The sequence below is a fragment of the Wolffia australiana genome, chromosome 11 (genome assembly GCF_029677425.1).
Source record: "Wolffia australiana isolate 7733 chromosome 11, ASM2967742v1".
NCBI classification, from domain to species: domain Eukaryota; kingdom Viridiplantae; phylum Streptophyta; class Magnoliopsida; order Alismatales; family Araceae; genus Wolffia; species Wolffia australiana.
Window position 1 is genome coordinate 15,314,515 of NC_135845.1, and position 24,871 is coordinate 15,339,385.

The following is a 24,871-nucleotide window of genomic DNA, read 5'->3' on the forward strand; positions in this document are numbered from 1 at the left end:
TGAAGAAGATTCAATCCTGTAAAACCAAATTTAAGAGCTATGCAAGATAGAGGTTAGTGCCAATGACTCAATTCTGGTGTGAGAGAATAGGCAGCACCGGCGGCAGATTGGCAGCAGACGTAATGGAGCATGAGTAGCCATGAGATAACCTAGCAGGAAATTAAAGATAATCAACTGCAAGATTCGAAAGCAAAGCATCCGGGTCGATGCGTACAGAGCTGACGAAGTGACGAGGGACCCTACATGAGTCGAAATGGATGGCTGTGGAGACAGCATGAGTCAAGGTGGACCCGACATGAACGATGGCAGAGCCTGCGACAACGTAGGCGACACTGACACGATTGATAGGAGATCAAATCTGAAGGAAAACTCCCAGATGTGGCATTGATACCATGAAGAAACCTAAAATTGAAAGAGGCTCAACCTCATAAGAGTGATTTACGGTTCATTACATGGTACTTATAGTGGGGAGGAGAGAGTCTGAAATGGGCCAATGTTAGTGGGCTACTACAGTATGTACAATTTTTTCTTTCCAAATCAAATTAATAAATATAAAAAAGTCCAAAATACATGAATCCACCAAAAATACACAAGTCTTTTCAACCTTTAGGGAGTAAGGAACACATCTGAAAAAACAAATTTAAATGATATTTAGTATGCGGCCAAAAGCTTACAACAGAAGCCGCACTGATCAAAATAGCATTGGTACTTATTATTTACAGACATTTTCCAATTACCCAACATTTTGAGTTTCCTTTTGTCCATGAAACTACGCCTCCATCTTTCTGAGGTCAAGAGACTCTGAAAACTCTGTTGATGAACTCTGTGAGGTTACAGCAGTGGACGATGGCGATATCCAGCTGGAGGCCAGCGAGTGACTTCATCGCAGAGGCAGGGACCACACACTTGCTGTAACCCAGCTTGGCCACGGTAGCAACCCTCTTGTCCATTCTCGGAACCTTCCTTTCCAATGAATGTGTAAGTGATGGGCAGATACAAAGTATATAGAGAAAGGGGGGAGAGGAAGAAGAATCAGAACAAGAATGGACGAAGTCTTTCACTTTGATGGGTTTAGTAGAGAGAGAAAGAAGGAAAAGGATGAGAAAAGTTACAAACTAACGAATTAGAAAGAGAGAGAAAGAAGGTGGTGGGTGAGAAAAGATGTAAATTAAACAATTAGAGAGAGAGAGGAAGTGGGTGAAGGGTGAAATAATACAAGTTAGCAAATTAGAAAGGGAGAAGATGAAGGGTGTGAAAGGATGCAAAGAGCAAATGAGAAAGGGAGAAGAGTAGAATGAGAGACGGATGAAAATATTCATTCTGATGGACTTATTCTGAAATAATATGGCTGAAAGGGTTGAATGAGCAAGGGTGCAAGTATGCATAGATTACACTGGCTGGAGAGAAATAGATAAATAAAAAGATAGACAGGGAGAGAGAAAGGAAGAAGGTGAAGGACGAGAAAGGATGCAGGCACTCATTGGCAAATTAGGAAAATAGAAAGAATGAGAACATATGAAACCTTCATTTTGATGGAACTATTCTGAGAGAATAAAAAGAATGGGTAGCATAAAAAAGGGTGCAACCATTCCTCAGCACATTACAGGGTGAATGCATGAGAGAAAAAGAAGGTGAAGTACAATGAGAACGAAAGACATTCACTTTCATGGGCTATTGGGGAAAATAAGAAAGAAAAGAGAGAATGAATGAAAGGGGAAATATAATCCTGATACGGGCAGAGATCAGCTCAATAGGAAAAGAGAGGATGAAAGTGGATGAACGCGTCCACAAAAAAAGAGAATGAGAGAGAACAGTTAACTCCACAGCAGGGAGAGATTGAGAGAGAGTGAAAGATGAGAACGGATGAAAGCATTCCCTTTGAAAGTGTTATGAGAGCAACAAAAGAAGGGGGAAGAATGAAAGGAGATGCAGGAAATCATCTTCTTGTTCTTCGGTACAGAGAGAGAGAGAGGGAGAAAGAGAAAGATTAATAGAGAGATAACATACCGTGCGGAGTTCTCCCGCGAGGCCAACCTCCCCAATGAAAGCGATATTGTTGGGGAGGGCGAATTCTAAGAAGCTGCACATCCAGTGAAGCCCAGTAAGCATAAAAAATAAAAATGAATTACACAATGAATGGAGAAATATTCTCAGGAAAAGGTTAGAAAAAACAATTTTCAAGCTGTCGATGAGGACTAATTACAGAGTAAAACCTGAATCAGGATAGTTGCCTGATTATGGGATAGTACAGCATACCTACTGCAGATCGCAGCTGCTAGAGCGAGGTCCCCTGCTGTCTCAGTCAAAGTAAACCCGCTGACCACATTTATAAAGATGGACTGATACACCCGACCAAAAAAAAAACTTCAGGCAAAAGTAAAAAAACCAAAAATCCAGCCAGTTGAATTTTGGAAAAAAAGAGCCACTTACAGTATTCTCGAGTTTCAGGCCTGCTTGTTTCATCAGAACCTGAGAAATCAAATATCCAAGAATCAGCAAGTAATCAGACGAATCAAATGAATCTTCCAAAAACAAGAAGGCTGTTTTTGGAAGATTCATGGTGCTTTATCACACTATTAATGATAAGTTTCATGAATCACTTCTTAGAAAAAGTTATCATGAATCACTTTTTTTGAAAAGTTATCATTAATCGTTGATCCTGAAAAACTACTCCTTTCCTAAAACAAAGAATAACGTGTTGCAAAGGCAGCGCTGGATGAATGCCGAATGATTCTAAACTGATCGAAGGGAGACTAAGAAATAAAAATAATCATCAATTATTTTTATCGGACGAAATAAGGTTTTTTCATCTTGAAAAAACACGTATGGTGCCTTTGAAGGGTTGATGATGTTTGTCACAGTATTAATGATTAATAACCATCCTAAAGCAAACATTAACTCATAGGAAAGCTGCTAATGTATGAATGCCCAATGATTCTAAACTCACAAAAAGTGCGGCTAAGAAATAAGGTTACTCACAGAAATTAACATGTCAGCTCGTTTTGCGGATACACCGTTGACATGCCTCACAACTGTCGATCCAGAAGCACAAAGAGCCTAAACAAGAAATGGAGTGTCACACCAATCCAACGGAGGGAATACATATCCCTAAAAAGAAAACAAATGAGTGCAGATAAAAGCAAAAGTGATGGATGGACCATAGATTATTCCATAACTCCCTATATGAGAAGATTCATTGCGTAGGGAGCCCAAATTAACACATTTTTCTTTAGAGTTTCTTTGGCTATGCTCATTCGGGGAACTTGTACAGTAGAGACAAAACAATTCAGTTCAAAAAAAGACCTCAAATGAATGACTTTAATTTTTTTAAAAATCAATACGGCGTTCATTTATAAAATTGAATTGGATACTGATAAGAGGAAAATAAAATAAGGCGCTCTTTTGACCCATCCTTAAGAGCTTACTCAAACGATTTGTGCTAAAATAAAGGCTGATTGTGATAGAATTTCTCAGAAGGCAATTTAACAAGTGCCTCTAACTGAGGATCCCTGCTTTATTTGTTCGTACTCAACTGCACCCTGAACCATGAACACTAAGGCCTCATTTCTCCTAGGCTTGTTGGCGTTATTGGGTCATAGCCTCTTCTCTCGCCTGGTGTGAACATGGGGGTTGATCAAGATCATCATAGTTTATAACAGAATTTTAAGGGTTCAGCAGATCAAACATCCTTCATTAACAACTCATGCATTTCTGAAAGTTACCAGCTAAAAACCAGAACTGAGATTGAGACAGATCTAGCTCATTAAAAACTTAAATCTAAAACTAAGTTTGCATCAATCGTTATTTTCACAATTTCTTTTGAAACCTGTCGTCTTTTTAAGTGTAGTACGGAAGATGCTATTTCTTATCGCTGGAAACTTTTGCTACGTCTGAATTTTGAAACATAACATTAAACAAACTAAACATTCAGAGAGCAATCAATGGAATTTTGGTGGTTTGAAATCATCGAAGGAGACATAGATGGCTAAGATTTTGATCCACGCGATATGTGGTAGCACCCAGGTTCTAGATCCCAGTTCTGCAAATGAGTAATCCCACACTAGAGAATGAAGCCCGAGTTTGCAGGCCTAAATGTTTTCTGGAGTCACCATGCAACAAATAAAGTGGAAACAGGAAAAAGAAAAGGAATACCTGGATCTCAAGAAGAAAAGTTCTAGACCCTTCAATGACAACAGAAACTGCAAGACCAGCTAAAACCTCTGAACCATGGTGATGACTGTCGCTGAGAAAAAGCTCGCTGGGATTTAAGACCGCTTGAAGGCCAGTTTCTGACATTTCGAAAACACCAAGCTAAAAGTAAAAAAAATCATTGGATGAGTTTTCCTCTGACGTAATAATCATAAAACTTAACACTAAAGAATCAGTATGCAGGTCATCCAAAAACAGTACCTACTTATACACAAAACAAAAACCTGCACAAAGTAATACATAAGATTTACTGGACAACAAGAGAACAGAAATATAAAAAGGAAGGCGCCACAAGACTCAGTCAAGAGTGGATATTCGGATTCCTTTTCTCTCGTGCAAGCATAAAACTCTTTTAGACACGAAAAGAACACTTATAATGGATTCTATGGGAAATAATGAAAACAGGAGACACAATGCTTGGGCTTGTTCTATTGATTGTAGAATAGAACACTCGAATAAAATCAATTATAAATCTGTTGTGTCACTCAAAATATATCATATCAGTAATTACACAAGTACACTCAAAGAATATGCAAAAAATAAAAACAATAGGAAAATAGTCACAACTAGTTATATTTTTCCAGATAGCTTTCGTCCAAGACATTTTTATCATTAACCTTGGTAATTGTCCACATTGTTTTCCAGTCACACTTCTTATAAAGAATTTTTCCAGTTATGTTTCAATAACATTCAAAATGGATGTAGACATCGTGCCAGACTCAAGTGGGCAACATGAATGAAACCCATTCTTTTCGTTGGAAAAAAAGTTTTAAAAAATTCCCAAAAAAAATTTAAAAATTATAACTGACCATTGAAACGTTAGATTTTGAAGTAATGAAGTTTATTTGTCACCATAAAACTTTGATCATTTACTTCTAAATAGGGGTTCTTGAAATTTTCTAGTTTCCTCAATTTTTTTGGTTCCACTGAATCCTCTTAAAGAACATTCTCCAACCAAGCCTGGTATGAAAAACAAGATCCAGTGAAACTGTATAAAAAATGGGGTAGGCTGTTACAGTACCAACAAGGCAATACGAAAGGAAGACGTTACGAAATTGAAATGAAAGAATAACGACCATAGCAGAAGATGGAAAGGAAGAGTCATGAGCAGAAGCAAATGCCAATTAATGAAAGTAGTAACTAACTTCCCCCTGTCGATGGAAGTATAAATAAAGGGCTGAGGAAAAAATAAGGGGGATTTTCTGGCTTTCCAAGAGGAGAATGTGCAGGAGCAAAGCTGTATTCGATGAGAGATCTGAAGGTGACGATTCTGGAATTGAGATTCCACTGTGGGTGATCAAGGGAGGCGGAGTATATTAGTATAAGATGTGAGATTCCACGGTGGGTGATCGAGGGAGGCGGAGTATATTAGTATAAGATGGTGAGTGAAGTCAACAACTCAAGTAAAAAATTCGTTTGTGAAGTATTTTTCGGGATTCTATCATAGGCTTTTAAGGCAGATACAGAAACAGGGAATACCTCATCGGTAGATCCAAAACGATTCTTCACAGATCGCAGTAATCGGTGGGTTGAACATCTCTCTCCCTGAATATTACAAATTAACGCATAATATGCAAGTCAACATCAGGCATCACCATATAAAACACCTAAACATTAAAAAAATTAAAAAAAATTCGGTATATTCTAGATCTCAAATCTAAGTTAGCATGATTTGATGTCTACTCATCCATTAACACGATGAGGATAAACAGATAACATTTCTGATCTCATGACAGAAATTTGTTGCGCAAAGAAATCATTTATGTAACACGATCCCCAGCTCTGACCTCCAAATATAAAACCACATCCACAATGTGTTCCAAAATACGAGGTCCCGCTATATCACCACTTTTCGTCACATGGCCAATCTAGAAAAAATGGAAAGACGGATATTATACTCAAAAAACCACAACCTGCCCACCACAAAAAAACCATAATTTTGTGCGTTCTACATTGTTTTTCTCCAAAAATGGATTCAACGTCTAATATTGTTCAAATGAAAATTGAGTCCAATTGTTTAGACATATATTGAAATGGCAATAAGTGGACCATAAGATAGCGTACCAGAAGAACAGGTATGCTCGTTTGCTTGGCGAAACGTAGCAGTGCTGATGTACACTCCTTCACCTATGAGGAACCATGTTGGAGAAACAATGGGCATAGTTTGAGAAAACATCAAGTACAGACAGTTCATGTTAACAAGATGAGTAATTCTCTAAAAAGCACATGAACCCATAAGAAAAACTTCTAGACAACAATTAGATCACCGAGATACCATGTATATCTGAAATAAGTTATGTCCTCAGGGGGAATACATGCAGAATAGGTATGTCACTGTATAAGTTAGGATCATATACAGAGCACTTCACATGGGTCACGGTATGTAAGCGATGTGAAATTTAAAAAGGCCGTAAACAAGTAATCAGTATCTCCACGTAATCGGTGCAAAGAGCAAATGAATTCATTATGTTTCATCAACCAAAGGAATCAATATCAGTTACATCATCATTTTTCAAAGATAGGTAAATGGTACAGATGAATTTTCATTATAGGAATCACACAAAATTTCATGTTAGTCTATGACGCCTATAGCACAAGTAAATATTTTTTTTTAAGAAATATTTACTATGATAATTGGAAGAAGGGATTACAGCACCTGCATAACATTTCCAGCACTACCAACCACCCCTCTCAAATAGACAGTCTGTATAGAATCAATAACCAACACCTTTGGAGAGAATACACGGATTTTATCTAGTATGTCCTGAAAATAGCAACAGCTGATGTCACCTTCCAAAATGATTATTCGCGTAGGAAAGCTTCAAATCTTTCAGAATAGAGAAAAAAACAATTTATGGAGTTGGGAAACAAGGATATGGAGAAGACAGGTTTCATAATGCACAAAAATGAGTAAGCCACCATCATAAGCAGATCGAATTGCACGCTGATATGTAACCTTGTATCAAGAAGTCAAACTGAGAAAATACTTCCGAGAATGGGAGAAAAATGTCACCAGTGCAGAACAATCCACAACGACAGGTAGATTACGAATTTTCTTGGAGACCAATCTTGGAGAATCTAAGAGGATTCTCCCTTTTTCCTTGACAGCAGGTGTTCTCTCACAGTTCCAGCCCTAGGTTGCTCTGCAACCACTAACTCCAGGAGCTTCTTGAAAAAAATGTCTAATCCCACCCTGGATCCCACTCCTCTTCTTTATCGGTCACTAATTGATCTTACGTTTATGCATTCTTTGGTAAGATCTTGTAAATAATGAATCATACATACGTAGATGATACAGTCTTCTCCGATGGTACAATTTCAGAATAGAAAAATTAGATACAACAATATATTATCAAGTCTTGGATACAAGTACACTAGTCACTAATTACAGAACTATCTCACAAGGCGATAACTCGCCTCCCACTCTCTTAAGGATACCTTAAGAGCCTTAGGAAATCCTCCCGCTTCTTCTTGAGAGACTTCTTCCTGAGGCATACACACATATCTACATGTATTTATACTATCCTAGTTTATGCAGTTGCTTCAATTATCTTCTTCGAACATATCCAAAGGTAGTGTCTGTTGTATGCCTCCCCTGGATTCTTCATGAAGAGGTGCCTCATTTGGGTGTCTTTTCAGATGCTTTAACTGGTTTGTAATGCTGCCTTGACGCACAGGAAGTTTCTAACGATATATTTGAGTAGTCCCCATAACTGTCATAACTGTCACTATTCATAATCAATATTGATTTATTTCTTCTTTTCTATACTTTAGGAAGATTCGTATCAGTAGACCAACTTCGCTAGATATGGAGCACAAACGACATCTATAAGCTCATAGATGTAGAATAATTACTTTTCCTGAAAAGCTTCACTCTGTATATATTTTATGTTTTTGTTATTATTTGAGAACAATAAATTCAGTAGTCGTCGTTGGATAGTGTACTACCTTGATTCTTGGTCAACTCTATAATGTTATGAATTAAGTGAACCCAGCAATCAAAATTACCAGAATACCCACTAATTTATCAAAGTTGATGGAGATAGGGGTTAATGTGCCTTTGTACTAAGGAGTCCCTATGTAAAGTGAGCTAGGTTTTTACATAGTACACTATCCTATGACGATCCCCATAGTGATCTAACAAAAATAAGGAAAAAATGAGGAAGATAGAAGGAAGAGAGAAGAAGAAGATAAGAAGTTAGAAAGGCCAAGGCCTCAAGGACTTCCAAATAGGGAGTTCTTGCCTTCGCGACAGCCATATACAGCTACTTGTGCCAAGAAACCACAGAATAATCACTCATCAAAAGTAGTGCTAATGTTCTAACAAGGGGTTATTTTCAAGAATCAGTTATTTTCTTACCTAAGGCGTTGACTGAGCCTTTTTGATCTGGTCTCTCTCTCTTGATTCCGCTTTGTATCCACAGAGAGGATTTCTAAAAAACTAATATTGCACTACATCATTTTTGTAGGGTAAATCCTAACTCCAGAGAAAGATCATTTCCTCCACTTACTAACTGTCAATGAAGAGGGCAAGCACCTCAACCTATGCATTCCTGTATGCCCTTTTCTTCATAAGAATTCAGAATAATGTAACAGAATTTCTCCAGTCTCTCAGGATAGAATTCTCTAGGACACCCTAGATATGTGGAGGAGACAAGAGATTCAAGAAACTAATATAACCACATTGTATATCTCACGGGGTTCCTTGGCTTACATATAAGCCAAGTTGTGCATCAGAATGGGCTAATAGTAGAAGGCCCATTACAACTATAAGAAAGTATCCAAAAAAAGAAATATAACAAAAAGAAACAATATTTCGGCTGACATAAGTTTCATTTAATACATTCATGTTTGCCCTTTTCTTCATGAGTTAATTACATTTAGACACAGAATATCATCATGCACACTTTTTCTCCCAAATATCTCTCTCACGACAGCACATAGAAATATTCAGATGTCATCAAATAAGTTACATTTAATGCAGAAACGAAAATCAGAAATAAAAAATGTTACATTCTATAATCTAAATTTAGCGGGCGATACTTAGAAGAACTATTACATTACGTCTTGTTAGTCTGACATTCTTTTACTTATGTTTTTTCTTTGTTATGCAAGTGGGCCGTGTGTTATGAGCGCTGCAATCCTTTCTTTCTTATGGTTGTGCTGTAAGCAAGACAAGTATTATAAGTAGCCCACATAACATGTTTTTAAGTTACTTATTCCCATGTGAGGAACAAGTGACTTAAATTAATAAGGCCTAGGCCCACTTAAATGTAAGCTCGTAATTAAATCTGCCCGAAACTCGAATCTGAGTTTTTCTTTTCTATAAACCCTAATCCCACTGAAGTGGAACAGATCAAGGCAGATTTCACACATCTTAACCCAAATCCGATTTGTATTCTATGCGTTGAATCAGCCATTGCCTTAAATCGCTAATATCATGAGTAGCAAAAACAGTCTAAAGTCTGATGTCCATTTGGAAAGCTTATGGGTACCTCAACATCGGTGCTTGAATACAAATATAATCCAGTCTCAGAAATTTGCATTCGATCAGCTCTATTACCTATCTGGTCCATGCTCTGCACATCAAAAGGAAACCATGTCATTACTTGTTATTAAGCTGAAAAACAATGATTGTTTCACACAGCAGCACAAAATCTGCTCAATCAAGATATTTTCAAGTCTTCTGCATAGACTTACATGGACGGATCATACAAAAAATGAATATGGGAATAAATTATTCACGCTTTCAGTAAAAGGCTTGAAATAATGGGTAGCAGCACTTGATTTGAACCACAAAACATTTCAATATCTTTCATTCAGGAGATAAATTTAGGATCGGACGAAAATTCATTTCAACAGGCTTCACTAACTAAAGTATTGTAAATTCAACAGCACTGTGGAACTTTACGCAACTACTGAGAGAAATCAGAATGAAAATCTAAGAACTATCTGACCTCTTCACCGGAAACATATAAAACTCGAGCAAGTCCTTCAGAACCAAGCCCTTCAGCTAAACAGGCTGCAATCTACATATTTGAGATAAAAAAAATATATTTAATGTTAATAAACATGTCTAAGGAAGACTTTTGGCCATGAACCCAAGTGGAAAGCTTGAAAGCAATAAAATAACACGTTGAAAATAAATATACCTGTAATAATAAGGTGCTTTTCCCAATTCCTGGATCGCCACCAAATAAAACCAAGGAACCTAAAGAACACAGGAAAAGTGAGAGAGATACAACAACCCTCTCACAGAAAGATGCCCTACCACACCAGAGTTTCACCGAGAGAAAAGTTATTCCACTAGTGTTTCAACGTCTGTATAAAAACATGTAACAATTGCTATTGGGTCGAGCCCATTTGCGACAATACCTTTGAGTCCGCTGACATGGCAAATCATCATAATGGCATATTTAACAATATGTGACCCAGTATGATTCAATAGATAATTCAAGACAGAAATAAAAAGGAAAGAGACACAGACGTAGTCTTATCACAACGCACCATCTACTTTCTCCTTCAAAAATATGTTTTTGATGTTAACATGTTAGATCCTCACATGCTGTACTGGATTATCAACAATAGTGAGAGTTGATTTGTTGTCATAATTGCAGCTTGATTGGTTTAAATAGGCCAAGTATCGACCCTCCAAGAATATACCCGATCCACAGTCCTTCACAAACACCCTGAGCCAATGAGCGGAGTTCAGATTCAGCACTGGATCTGTAAATAACCTTCTGTTTATTGCTTTTCCAGGACACCAGGCTCCCTTCAGAGCTTCCAGGACATGGTCAATGATGCACCTGACGTAGTCTGCATCTGTAAATACAATGAATGAGATGTCTCCGCTCCTCTTGAACAGCAGTTTGTGCCCCCCAGACATCTTTAAATATAACAGCACTTGGTGGGCAGCCTGGAGATAAATTTTCCTTGGATCGTGCACAATCTTGATATTGGAGTCCATGGGTTGATGGCAGGTTCGCGATCAAACTTTCCTGTCTCAGTCAGTAAAGTCAAGAATATATTTATGTGGTGAGATGAATATGCCACGACTTCAGTGCTAAGTACTTGAGTCTGCCCAAAAATTTAATGGCACATGTTCTAGAAAGACTCTGGTCCAAGAACTTTGCCTCTGGTGCATCATTTCCCATCCTATTATATCAACATAAACTATCAAAACCGTCGCTGTATGCAGTGGTCCATGTTTGAAAAGTATGGTGTGATCTATGTTGCTCTGAGAATAACCAAGCTTCATCATGGTTCTGATGAACCTCCCAAACCAGGCTTGAGGAGATGGCTTGAACCCATAGAAAGCCATTTTTAGTCTGTACACTAAAGTTCTATCATGGGATATGTGATATCCAGGGAGAGGAAACATATACACTTCTTTGATTTCCACATGCAAAAAAGCATTTTACAATCTCACTGACACACGTCCCAGTTCAGATGGGCTATGTGGGCGATTACTCTGACCGTATTTAACAATGCCATGGGCACAAATGCTTCAAAATAGTCCATCTCCTGTGACTGGGTAAATACCTTGGCCACCAACCAGGCCTTGTAGAGCACCAAGTGACATTAAAGTTATTTATTTTTTTGAAAAAAACACCATCACAATTGTATTTTGGTGCGTACTTCCATTTGCATTCAACAACTTCCTTGCACAGAGACAATTTGACCAACCCCCAGGTCTCATTGTCTTCCAACGCCTCCATCTCAAGGTCCATGGCATCTTTCCATTCTATTATAGATAGAGCTTCCTTCACTGTTTTTGGGAATTCATAGAGGACAAATGTGTCAAAAATGCCAGATATGAATTCGAAAGTCTGTGGTATGACATAGAATAAGCCATAGAATAGGGAGGTTTAATTGTAAAAATCCTCACCCCTTCATGTTGCAAAATTGATTGGAAAATTGATTCATCATCTTGGGCAGGTTCCTAATTTTGTGACTGGTGAAACAATGTCCTCTTCAACTGCATCTCCTGGGTTTGCCATTGCTTGAGAACTAACCCAAGCATTTCCACAATTCCCTGCAACAGTACCTTGTTCTGATACTACTGGTAGCTCTCCATCCTCAGAAATCTTCCTTGGCTATTGCAGTCTCCCAGGGAGTCTCTGAGATTTCCATAGACTGTCCCACAACTACCCAGGGAACCTCAGAGATTTCCCTTTGACAATTTTCACACCACGTACCTTTCTTCTTCTCTGGACGCCACAACTTCTCCACAACGCTGTAGGAAGAGGAGCGGGAAACTGAATTCAAGAATCAGACTGTCTTATGTTTTTACAGGAGCTCCTTGGCTTATATACTTGCCAGGTTGTACATGCAAGTGAGGCCCAATACAAGAAGGGTCCAGAAATAGAAAGAAAATAAAAAAACGGAGAATAGAATAGCTAATTATCTCGGCTGACACCCTTGATTGTCTTGCATTTTCCCTGGGAATAAGTATAAAGAACAGTTGCAAATTCAATGGACCTTTCCAGTCTCTCGTGAGCCAAAAAATTGTGAGGCTGAAAGTAAGACTGTTTCTCATTAAAGGTTCCACAGTTAAAAAGAACAGATAGAGAGATAGAGTCAAAAAATTTATAACCCTTCCAGGTACGAGAATACCTGACCACAACACATTTAATCACTCTCGGGTCTAGCTCCCTCTATTCTCGGTTATAAATATGAACAAATGCCACACAGCCAAAGAATTGGGTTTCGACCCTGCTTTCAATTCCACCAGAGTTTAAGTTCCAGAAAACACTTCCAGAGGGCTTCAAGATTACAGTCCCTAGGCAAGACTTACCATAAGTGGAGATTTAAATGTGCCTTGAACTGAAGCGCATGGAACACATTTTTAAGCCTTCCAGGGCCTTGATTTCAAGGTCACCAATCCAGCGATCTGCAGAATCTCTCTTGCATTCAAGACTTCCTTTTGACCAGAAAATGATCAGTAAATAACAAGTTGGGAACATATAATTTGTCACACCACAGTCTAACACCCACATTAGCTTGGGAGAATTGAAAGATGTAGCAGAATCAAGGAAAATATTTTCCTCATGTATTGGGCCAGAGATGTGAGCTGAACATGTTAGTCAGATGAAAAAGTTCAGCTTCCAACTTCTCCAGCTTCTACAGATCCTCGAGTGTAGCACCTGGAGCTTCTTTGGTGCCATGAGGCTGTGGATCAGTGTTTTCAGTCTTCTGAGCCATAGCCTTATAAATCTTCCCTTCAAGGGTGGGTCTTATATGGAGTTTGTAACATGTATCTTTGGAGTGGTGCTTCTTCTCGTAGAAAGAACAGAAGAGGTTGTCTTTTTCATCGCCTCCTGGCTGATGTTGCTCTTGCTGATCCCCTTTTGACTGTGTACGTTTCACTTCAGACGTAGGTGGAGCAATCTGGTCTTTTGTGTTTTTTATGTTCATAAATATGAACGTATTGTACATTCATATGTGGTCTTTTGTGGATATTATGTTCATACATATGAACTTAAAATACGCAAACGACCAGATTGCTCCTCCACCTACCCTTCACTTCCACCTAAACTGTAAAAAAACATCAAAAAGAGTGATGAGAAGGCCTCTCCTGTACCCATCAACCCCTAAGGGGGAATAAGGATTTTTCCAATATAACTATTCAGTTAGCATGAACCACGTATACTCTCACGTCGAGAATAAGTAACAAGTCACATGAGTAAAAGTTATATTGTTTTTATAACAAACATAACAATAGTCTCACGTATACTTTCACATACGTAACAGTGAAACAGAACAGAATGGGACGGTGAGCCACTTATAGAATGTGGCTTACTAATAACATTATATGTAAAGAAAAAAGTACGATTAACTAGCATAAACCAATATGAAATAAAATTCTCCACATCATGCAGGATACTGTCCGTCAAAACAGTCCTTCCTTAAACAATATACTCTCATGTGAGCCTTCTCCACTCCATATGCCCCCTGCATTCGCCTCACAGATAAGGCCCCAACAGGCCTCATTGGAAGCAACATCCACCCCTGTGAGCTTCTGCAAGTCCCATAACATTGAAGCCAAAGAACACTCGAATAAAAGTTGCAAACTGCCTTCCTCACCCTATGTACGCATGTTTCACATTGCGTGGGTGTTGAGGAACATTTGCATCTGGAGGACTTGTGTCACACAGCAACTCCTTAAGCGCAGCCATTCAAGAATATGCACCTTTTAGGGAACCTTCTGTTTGCATGTCTGCAGGTGTGAATGGGGCCAAGAGAGAGAAAGTGTGCGTTTGCTTCACGATGACATTTTCTGCCTCTTTCTATTTGGGAGGGCACTTGAGTAGTGTCCTTAATGGGCTCACAGTCCTTCCCAGGCCCACAGTGCTCATAAATCGGAGTCAGGATCAAATCAAAGATCACCACAGCCATTCTGCAGGGGGAAAGGTGTGAACTAAGAAACTTCATATATCATCATACTAGGCACTTAACTAGGCCTCACGTGTCACGGGTCCACTTGAGCGTAGATCAACAAAGGAGGGAAAGAAAAGCGTAGATTTCTAGATTGATGAAAGAAAGAGATAGGATCACGGAGAGAGAGTAGTAGGGCAGCAGGACTCCGTTGCTCTAACTGTCAGACAGTGAGAAAATATGACTAATCGAAATGGAAGCTACACACAAACAAGTCTTCGGGTGATGGGAAAATATTCCTATTCCTTAAACGCCTTAAAATACGGCCAAATGTGTCTGCAATAAAATATGTAAAAAGAAGCAGATATTTCACATTCGAGGAACAAATAAAGAGTACATGGGAATAAACTCAAATGAGAACTAAAATTGTAGACCACTGTTAAATTAACTCCAGATATAAAGAAATTTGTATGAGTGAAAAGAATACCAGGTACGAGACCACCACCAAGAACTCTGGCTACTTCCATTCCAAAAGCTCCAGGCCTAAAAATAAAACAGAAAAAAATGTGTGAACATCATAGAGATTAGGGATGGTCGCGCAGTTTGGCACAGAAATTTGCAGTACTTGGGTGAATTTCCAACCACCCCAAACCTCTTGCGCACTGAGCGCGGGCAGTTATGTAGGGGAAATCCAAACTGCACACTAATCAAAACGACCATAGAGAGACAAGAAACGTGAGGGAGAGAGAGATGAGCAAAGTGAGAGAGAGAGAGAGATATAAGAAAGAGACGAGCAACAAGAACGAGAGAGAGAGAGAGATAAGAAAGAGACTACCAACCAGAGTGAGAGAGTGAGAAAGAGAGATGCGCAAGAAGAGAGACGCAGAATCGAGATAGAGAGATAAAAGAGAGATGAGCACTGCAAAAGGGAGAGAGACAAGCACCAAGAGAGACACAAGAACCGAAATAGAGAGATAAGAGGGAGATGAGCAACAAGATAGATAGATAAGAGAGATGTCTAACAAGAGAGAGACGAGAAATAAGATAGAGAGATGAGAGATGTGCAACAAAAGAGATAAAGGGGAGAGATGAGCAACAAGAAACGAGATAGAGAGATAAGAGAGAGCTGAGCAACAAGACAAAGAAAGATAGACAAGAAAAGAGGGAGAGAAAGAGAGATAAGAGAGATGAGCAATGCGCAGGGTGGACGCTCTGTTGGCTGTCAGAAGTGTAGCTCAAAAAGTCTAACGGCACCTCCCAATGACAGCGCGACTGTTCACTGCAAGTGATCGGACTATCCCTGACAGAGACTTTGGGTGAGTCTCCATCAGGAATGATATAGGAAAGCTAGAGAGAGATAAAACGAGAGAAAGATAGAAGAAACTAAATAACAACATGCTCGAATCTCTCAGCCATTCCACAAGTTCTTCATTGCCGCCCTTAGGGGAAGACTATATGTGCTTATTGAAAGTTAATCGAAGGGAAAATGCCAAAAATTCCCTTGAAAGAATAAGACCATGCTCATCATTCGGACGGCGATAGAATGAAGACAACAAAATATAGAAATTATTGATTACTTTTGTGATGGCATTGCAAGTTACTTTTAAGACAGTAAAAAAGGTAACAGCCTTCATTCCCTCAGCGAATTGATGGAATAGTAGTCGGGGGCAAAGTACTAGCAACATGGAGGAGAAGGGGAACTAAGGCCTTCCTGTTGAAAATTGACTTTGCAAGGGAATATGATTCCCTTGATTGGGATACTTTATGGTCCTCTACAATGAAGAGAGGCTTTCCCACTGAATGTGTGGCATGTGTGTAGCGATCTTACGTACTATTCTGTTTTGATTTTGTTGAACAGGCACCGAAAGTGATATGAATCCATCCACAATGGGGGGTCAGGCAAGGATGTCGGGTGGGACCATTATAGTTCATTCTAGCAGTAGACGATTTCATTAACCGTTGAAGCTTATGCACATTATTAGACCAATTTGCAAAAAATTTAGCCCTATAGATCAATCAAGACAAGTCTGCATTTGTGGGGTTTGGGCTATTACCAGAGGAGGCACAGTGCTCCAGTGCCCATGGGGCAGTTCTTATGCATTATCTAGACCTACTATTGATGAGAGGACAGCTCTCAACCACAAATAGGTATCTGGTGATAGAGTTAGTGGAAAGGAGATTGGGGGGGTGTACTTGAGGGCCACTTGATGCAGCTACGATAGATTCTTTCTGCAATCTCAATTTCCATCTCTCATCTTTAAGATGCCTACAGGGGTAGGAAGTCGTTTAGAAGGATAGAGAAAGAGGTTTTTCGAGAGAAACTGGATCTTGAAATAACAGGGGTAATGTCCTTGGTCTCCAACGATGTAGTGTGCAGACCCTTTGTAAACCCTAGAGGGTCTGGGGGAGAAGAGAGGTTTGAGAATAGAATGTAATGACATAATGAATGAGAGTTACAAGAGGGGTATATATACCCTTAAGAGATAGAATAGAGAATAGGGCTAATGGGCTTATAGAACAGGGCCTATTAGCCCATAGAGGACATGTCTCACTAACAGCCCCCCGCAAGCGAAGTGTGGATATCGTCCATACCGAGCTTGGATACTGCACGCTGCAAGAGAGGCCTGGATAGGCCCTTGGTAAGCACATCAGCAGCTTGATCAGAGGAAGCAACAAAATCAAGGTCAAAGATGCCCTCGTCAACCCGCTCCTTGAAGAAGTAGCGGTCACGTTCCATGTGCTTGATCTTTCCCTGCTGGCCCGGATTCTTGGCCAGTGCAATTGCCGACTTGTTGTCACATAAGAAGTGAATCGGGCCGGCATACTCAACCCGTAGGTCATGGAGTATCCCATAGATCCACTGAGCCTCCGAGGCCCCATCAGCAAGCGCTCGGTACTCGGCTTCGGCACTAGAGCGGGACACTTTGTCCTGCTTGCTGCTTTTCCAACTAACCAGGCTGCCGAAGACGAAGGTGCAGTACCCGGTCGTGGAGCGATAATCAACAAGGGACCCCCCGAAGTCTGCATCGGTGTAGACCTTCACCGTCCGGTCCGAGCTGCAAGGAAAGAGTACACCCTTCCCTGGACAGCCCTTCAGATACGCAAGTACCCGAGTGACCGCCTGGCGATGAATGGCGTGTGGATCATGCATGAACTGGCTCAGGAGGTTGACGGCGAAGCTGATGTCGGGCCGAGTGTGCGTCAAGTAGATCAATTTTCCCACAATCTGCTGGTACTCATAGTGATCCACTGGAGGCGAGTCCTCCCCCTTCCCCAATTTTACGTTAGGGTCGAGGGGAGTGCTGGCTGGCGCGCACTCCGTCATGCCGGTCAAAGTCAACAAGTCCATGCAGTACTTCTGCTGGGAGACGAAGATACCCCGAGGGGAGTAAGCAACTTCAAGGCCAAGGAAGTACCGAAGTTGGCCCAAGGCCTTGATCTCGAACTCCTTAGCCAAAGCGGCAGCAAGACATGTAGTTTCGACCATATCAGACCCCGTCAGCAGCATATCATCCACATAGACAGCAAGAATGGAGACACCACTGGACGAATGCCGGAAAAACATGGTGGCATCCCCATTACTCTGGGTGTATCCCTCAGCCTTCATGACAGAGGCGGCGGCGAACCACACCCGTGGGGACTGTTTCAGTCCATAGATAGACTTACGCAGTCGACAGACGGTGCCCGGCGGGCCGAGAGGATAGCCCGGAGGCTGCTGCATGTAGACCTCCTCAGTCAGATCCCCGTGCAGGAAGGCGTTCTTCACATCGAACTGTCGAATTACCCACTGGAAGTGAGCCGCCAATGCCAAGAGAAGACGGATAGTCTCCATCTTCGCCACCAGAGAAAAGGTCTCGAAGTAGTCGACGCCATAAGCTTGGGTGAACCCCCGAGCCACAAGTCGAGATTTGTGACGCTCGAGTGTCCCATCTGCATGGTGCTTCTTAGCGTGGACCCACTTGCACCCCACCGCCTTCTTTCCTGAAGGTAAAGGGACGATATCCCAGGTACGATTCTTGAGCAAGGACTGCATCTCCTCGTCCATCGCCGCTTTCCAATGAGGAGAAGCGATAGCATCGGTGATGCGGCGAGGGATGGGATCCGATTCGATGCGGGAAAGAAACAGCCAGTAGGGGGTACTCAGCCGTGCAAGAGATACATAATGAGACATGGGATAAAGGGGAGTGCGGGTGCACTTGCGAACCCCTTTGCGAAGGGCGATGGGCCAGCCAAGATGATCATCGTTGCCATCGGAGGAAGGAGGTCCATCGCCGGAAGAAGAGGGAGCGGAAGCCTGAGTAGGAGGAAAATCAGGAGAACAGTCATGAAAAGAATCCTCGTCGGGAGTCGGCAATGACTCGCCGAGAGGAGAGGAAGTGTCAACCATCGGAGAGGAATAGGCCTCAGGAGGAGACCAAGAGGGAGCGACATCGAAGTCGGGAATAGGAGGTGCTGGAAGAACCTCCAGAGATGACGAAGAGGGGACTGGAGGGTCAAAGGAAGATAGATCATGAGACGATGACACGGTCGGAGCAGTGGGCTCCGCGGACGGAACCGGTTCCAAGTGAGGAACCGAAGGATCCTCATCCAACGGAAGGCGGGTTGAGGAAGAATAATCTCCAAAGTAGGGCTCATACTCGGCAAAGGTAACATTCGCCGAAACGAAGAACCACCTGGAAGGCGGATGATAGCACCGGTACCCTTTTTGGAGAGTCGAGTACCCCACAAACACACACCGTAGAGCTTTAGCATCCAGCTTCGTCAAGGTCGGTGAAGTATCGTGGACGTACGCCGTGCATCCGAATACCCGTGGAAGAAGGCCGGTCTTCAATGGAACCCCCGGGAACGCCGCACCGAGACGGTCAAGAGGCGTAGCAAAGTCGAGGGATTGGGATGGGAGGCGATTGATGAGATGGGTGCTCGTCAAAATCGCCTCACCCCAATATGTCCACGGAACCGTATAATTCTCCAAGAGTGTCCGAGCGGTCGAGGTCACATAGCCGATCCGCCTTTCTGCCATACCGTTCTGCTCCGGTGTAGCAACACATGAGGACTCATGCAAGATCCCTCTTTCCGCAAAGAACGCATCGAGGTCGGCATTGAAGAAGTCACGGGCATTGTCCGACCGGAAGCGCTGAATGCCACGGCCAAACTGGGTCTGGATCATGGCACAAAAATGTCAGACAGACCCTGACACATCGGACTTGGCCCGAAGTAGATACGTCCACGTGCACCGGGTGGCCTCGTCAACAAAAATCAGAAAGTACCGATGACCCTGCAGGCTCAGTTTGGGGGCCGGTCCCCAGACATCGCTGTGAATGCGGAGGAGTGGCGTCGAGGTATGAGACTGAGATGAGGGAAAAGACGACCGGCAGTGTTTAGCCAACTGACAAGCCTCACACACAATAGTCTTCGGGTCCAAACCCACAAACAAAGTCGGAAACAAACGCCTTAAAATAGCAAATGACGGATGCCCGAGGCGCTGATGCGTCAGATGTAGTCGACCCCTCCGCTGCTCATCGGCCGGCCGAAGACTGGGCTGCACCCGGAAGCACTGCGAGGTCCCCCCATCGTCCAGCAGCAGCAACCCGTGCTCGCGTCTAATCGGTGTAGTTCTCCCCACCTTGTTAGACAGAGACATTCCGTCAGGTGTCAGGTGAAAAGAACAAGACACAGAATCAACAAGACGCTGAGGGGACATCAAAATGGCTCGCAGCAACGGAACATGCAGAACCCCTTGAACCACTCCCAGACCATCGATGTAGACTGCCCCAATACCCGCCACGGGAAGACGTCCACCACCCGCAGTAAGAACAGTGCGGCCCCCACCATGTCGCTCGTACAAGACAAACCGGTGGTTGAAGGGGGTCATATGTTCCGTTGCCCCCGAGTCAATTACCCAAGTCGTATCCGCAACCAGGGGAGCCGTAAAGGCGGTATGACCACAGTACCACTCCGTAGTGGGTAGGGTAGAGCACGCACCAAAGAAAGACGAGGAGGGCACCGAGGTGGATGTCTGAAGAGCAGAGAGCTGGGACGTGAGCCGAGCAAGCTCGGCCTGCACACGGTCAAACTGTTCTGCCGTAACATGCTGAGAAGCGCCGGAAGTAGACTGAGCAAGCAAAGCCGACTCTTTCTTCTTCTTCTTCTTCTTCTGTTCAGCGAAGTACTTCTTCCGACAGCGGGATTCCACATGACCAATCTTGATGCAGTAGGAACAGACCGGGGCAGCGCCTTCCTGGGTCAATGCAGGGGTGGAGGAGGGCCGAGAGAGGAGGGCCGTCGAGTCCCGTGGATTCTCGGAAGCTTGACGGCCAAACTTCAGGATATGACTCTCCTCTTCTTGAAGCTCTTTCACCAGCTCGGAAATGGTGGGCAGACCCTCCGTGCGGTACATGGCAGCGCGTCGGATGTGCTCATATTCTCGATTCAGCCCCCTGATGAAGCCCAGCAAGCGAAGACGTAGCGTATGTTGATACATTAGGCTGGAGGTGTCCGGAGGGAGGTAGTGATCAACCTCATCCCAGATGCGTTTGTGGGCCAGGGCATACTCCATAATGGACATGGATCCCTGGCGGAGGGAATATGCCTGGTCCACTAAGTCAAGGAGACGCCAATTGTCCCCATCTTTGCCGCAAAAGAGGTTTGCTTGATCCCAAAAACCCTTGACCGTGGCCTGGTGAGGAAATGTGTCCGCAAACTCCGGAGTAAGGGTGTGAAGGCGAAGCCAATTTAAGAGAAAGTGCTCCTCCGCATCCCAGGCAGCATAGTGAGGGTGGGAGGTCGAAAGAGCTGGAGCCGTGCAATGCTTGAAGAGTTGTCGAGCTCTCAGCGTAGACTCGACGAAGCGGCTCCATTTCAGAACATTGGGCCCGGAAAGACGCCCCGCGTCGGGTGGATGCGGTAGGGGATTAACCACTTTATGGGAAAGCGGTTTTTCGAGGAAGTCGGCGTCAGAGAATTCGTCGGGCGTGACGGCGGCAGCAGACTTGTCATCAGCCATGGCTTGGACAGACGGCTTCGACACACAGCAGACGGCTCACTGGGCAGTCGACGACACCAGATCTTCAGCAGAGCCGTGCAATGCTCGGGATGTCACGGTTCCACCTGCGCGGTCAGGTGGCGGGGGTCGAGGGGGCAGCGCCCCCCGCGGGGTTCGGGGCGGAGCCCCGAAACCTAGACAAAATCGGAGAAGCCGCGCCACGAAATCTAGACGAAATCGCAGAAGCAGAGTGTTAGTCTGTGCGCTGCGGGCGGCGCGGACGGCGGGCTGCTAGCTGGGCAAACGGTTGCGCGGACGGCTGCCTGCGGGCGGACGGCGTCGCGAACGGCTGGCCGTGCAAACTGCTGTCTGCGGGCGGACAGCTGCCTGTGGGCGGACGTCCGCGCGGAAGCTGCGGCGCGCGGACTGCTGTCTGCGGGCGGACGGCAAGGGGGCGCGGCCAACAGCAGCTGCGCGCGGCGACAAGGGGCGGCGCGCGTGGCTTCCTGACGGCGGCGCGCGCGGCTAGGGCTGCACACGCGGCTAGGGCTGCGCGGACTGCTACCTGCGGGCGGCGGTCTGTGTGCGGCTAGGGCTGCACACAGGCTGGATAGCGAACACGACTAGAGTCGTGTACCCGGAGGATGATGTCAAGTCCTCCACTAGGATCAAGAGCTTGGCTCTGATACCATGTAAACCCTAGAGGGTCTGGGGGAGAAGAGAGGTTTGAGAATAGAATGTAATGACATAATGAATGAGAGTTACAAGAGGGGTATATATACCCTTAAGAGATAGAATAGAGAATAGGGCTAATGGGCTTATAGAACAGGGCCCATTAGCCCATAGAGGACATGTCTCACTAACACCCTTGTCTATGAATTTGGAACAGTCAACAAAATGGGTGGACAGAATTATGTGGTCAGAGGACGACTGGGTACTAAATGTCCTGAAGGGTAATTATGGCTCAGAGCTGGATTGGGAGGGGCATTTGGGTTTGAGTTCGAGGGGAATCTTCATTTTGATGCAACATGAGACAATTGCTTCCTCGAACCAGAGAGTTTTTTGATGCCAAACTAGGAGAAGGCTCTGTTCTTAAATACTGGTCAGAAGATTGGTTGGCTAGCGGCATCCAACAAGTGAAGTTTCCAGAAATTTTCATCCTTCCACAGAATCCTCATGTGCCTGAGTCAGGGAATGTTGGGATAACGCACAGAACCCAATCTTGGAAGAAGCTGTTTCAGATCAAATGGTAGAAGAATTGATGGGCATGCAACAACCGCTCTTATATCCTAGACCTTTGAGCCAGACACAAGATGGCTGGGAGTGGCCTAGCACCTCCTTTTCGGTCAAGATGCCTACATGAAAATCAGAGGGGGAGTTTCAAATGATCCAAGTACCATTACCACATGTGGCCTGCTGCGGAAACAAAAAGCACCCATAAATGTGTGGATTTTTGGTTGTTTGTTGATGAGGTGGCAACTTCCTGGATGCCTCGGCCAAAATGCATTATCCCCACACTGGATTAAGAGAATTGTTCTCATTTCTTCTTTGCATGTCAGTTTGCCCGAGTGATATGTGCTTCACGGCAGATCCCAGGGCAGATGTATTTTCTAATAAGGCCTTTGGGGACTCTCTTTGGGACCGCAGACCTAGGAGGAATATGGGATGGGGAAGGTTTCTCCCAATGCTTTGGGCGATCAGGCGGCACCGCAATGAGGTGGTGTTTAAGGGGAGCACAGCCTCAACAAACACACTTCTTCATGATGAGGAGTTTCTAGTGGCATCATGATTTGGAAAGGGGCGAAAGTAGGGGAGGGCCATATGGGTCATCATGTCCATTAGTTATTCATCTATTTTGATAGCATCAAATTGACCACCGCTTTAGGATGATATTTCTAAGTTCAAAAAAATAAACAATCACCCATCTGAACTTAACTGCGGAATGGAAAACGAGATGGACTTTGCCTACAGAGAGAACAAAAGGCAGGAAGGACTTAGCCTTGGGAGACAGAAAAGAAGAGTCGAACAGCTTCATTAATTTTTCTATCCTAATATCCAAACAAAAAAGGAGGACTACATCGATTTAAGGGACAGCTAAACTAAAAGTAAATTATGAAATACCCCCAGTAGCAAAGAGACGAAAATAACCAAAGAAACCATGAGAGTAGTATCAGGTTTCTTTCAATTTCATTAAAACAATAGGTGGAGATATTGGAAAGGAAGAAAATATATTTACACAACAAGAACTAGGGAAAACTAAACAAGAAATAAATTACAAAAATACCCTTTATGAGCTCAAAGAAGAAAATAACCCAAGACACTCTTGGGGATCATTCTAGATTCTTTAGTTCCATTCAAACAATGAGTGGAGATAATCGAAGCAAAGAAAATAGTACAAGCAACATTTTCAACGCCATAATAATTTTATGCCACAATTTCATCATATGAACTTAATCCTGAGAAAGAAGGAGAACTTACAAAGGAATGCGCCATTCAAGCTGGTTCATCCCCTTCTTCACTTCTTCCAGGCTCTGCGGAACCATCTCCCCAGACCCATGTTCAAGCCATGATCTAGCAGCCATTTCAGACACTTGAAATCCATTTGACACCCCGTACTGATACTCAGATATCTTCTTCACCGTGTTCACAGAGTGACACGAAGGACAAGTCCCCCACCACTGCCCAGGCGTTGCACCGCAATTCTCACAAACCCATGAAACCTTCACCTTGGCAGGCTTCTTCTTCGTTGCAGGGATCCAATCTGAGCCCAGATCATAATTTGAAGAACTAGGCCGAGGGCTTTTCTCTACATTTGAAATGGGTTTGTTCTTCTCCGATCCATCGTCTTCTTCTTTCCTTTCTGTGGGCTTGCCGAAGAGAAAACGACAAGGAGAAGAGAAACGAACGTTGGAAGGGAGGAGAAGGCCCTTCTTGAGGAAGAGATTACGTGGGAAGAGCATGGAAATAGGTTGGAGAGGACGAGAGAAGGCCGTAGGCATCGAAAAGAGGAAGATCAAGAGTGGGTCTCAGAAATTTCAAACAAAGATCATGGTTTAAGCAACTGAGTATTTGGGTTCCCGCCACAAAGTGGTAAAAAGATGAGTTTTTTTCCTATGAATTACTGAGAATTTTCCATTAATGAGGCAAAAACATTCAAATGGCTAACTTATATCTACTAATGGGCACCGTCCTAAGTTTGAGATCATCTTTATGTAAGGTGAGGCGACACATACTTAAATCTGCTCAAACATGAGGAACAATTTGTTATGGTTTGTAGTACATTAGTAGTTAAAACTGTCTGGT

At 43.1% G+C, this 24,871-nt stretch overlaps 1 protein-coding gene across 1 annotated transcript; it reads right to left on the bottom strand.

The window, feature by feature from the left end:
* Positions 1 to 571: 571 nt before the first annotated feature.
* Positions 572 to 24,623, bottom strand: LOC144709514 (DNA repair protein RadA-like protein). The gene is made up of 15 exons (XM_078583090.1): positions 24,047 to 24,623; positions 15,074 to 15,129; positions 10,362 to 10,420; positions 10,167 to 10,238; positions 9,705 to 9,788; positions 6,866 to 6,973; positions 6,274 to 6,336; positions 5,997 to 6,077; positions 5,689 to 5,754; positions 4,153 to 4,311; positions 2,980 to 3,057; positions 2,431 to 2,469; positions 2,257 to 2,339; positions 2,008 to 2,080; positions 572 to 959 (listed from the first exon to the last, which is right to left on the bottom strand). The coding sequence occupies exons 1-15, from the start codon at positions 24,565 to 24,567 to the stop codon at positions 792 to 794; spliced, it is 1,710 nt and encodes a 569-aa protein (XP_078439216.1). The 5' UTR covers positions 24,568 to 24,623; the 3' UTR covers positions 572 to 791.
* Positions 24,624 to 24,871: the final 248 nt, after the last annotated feature.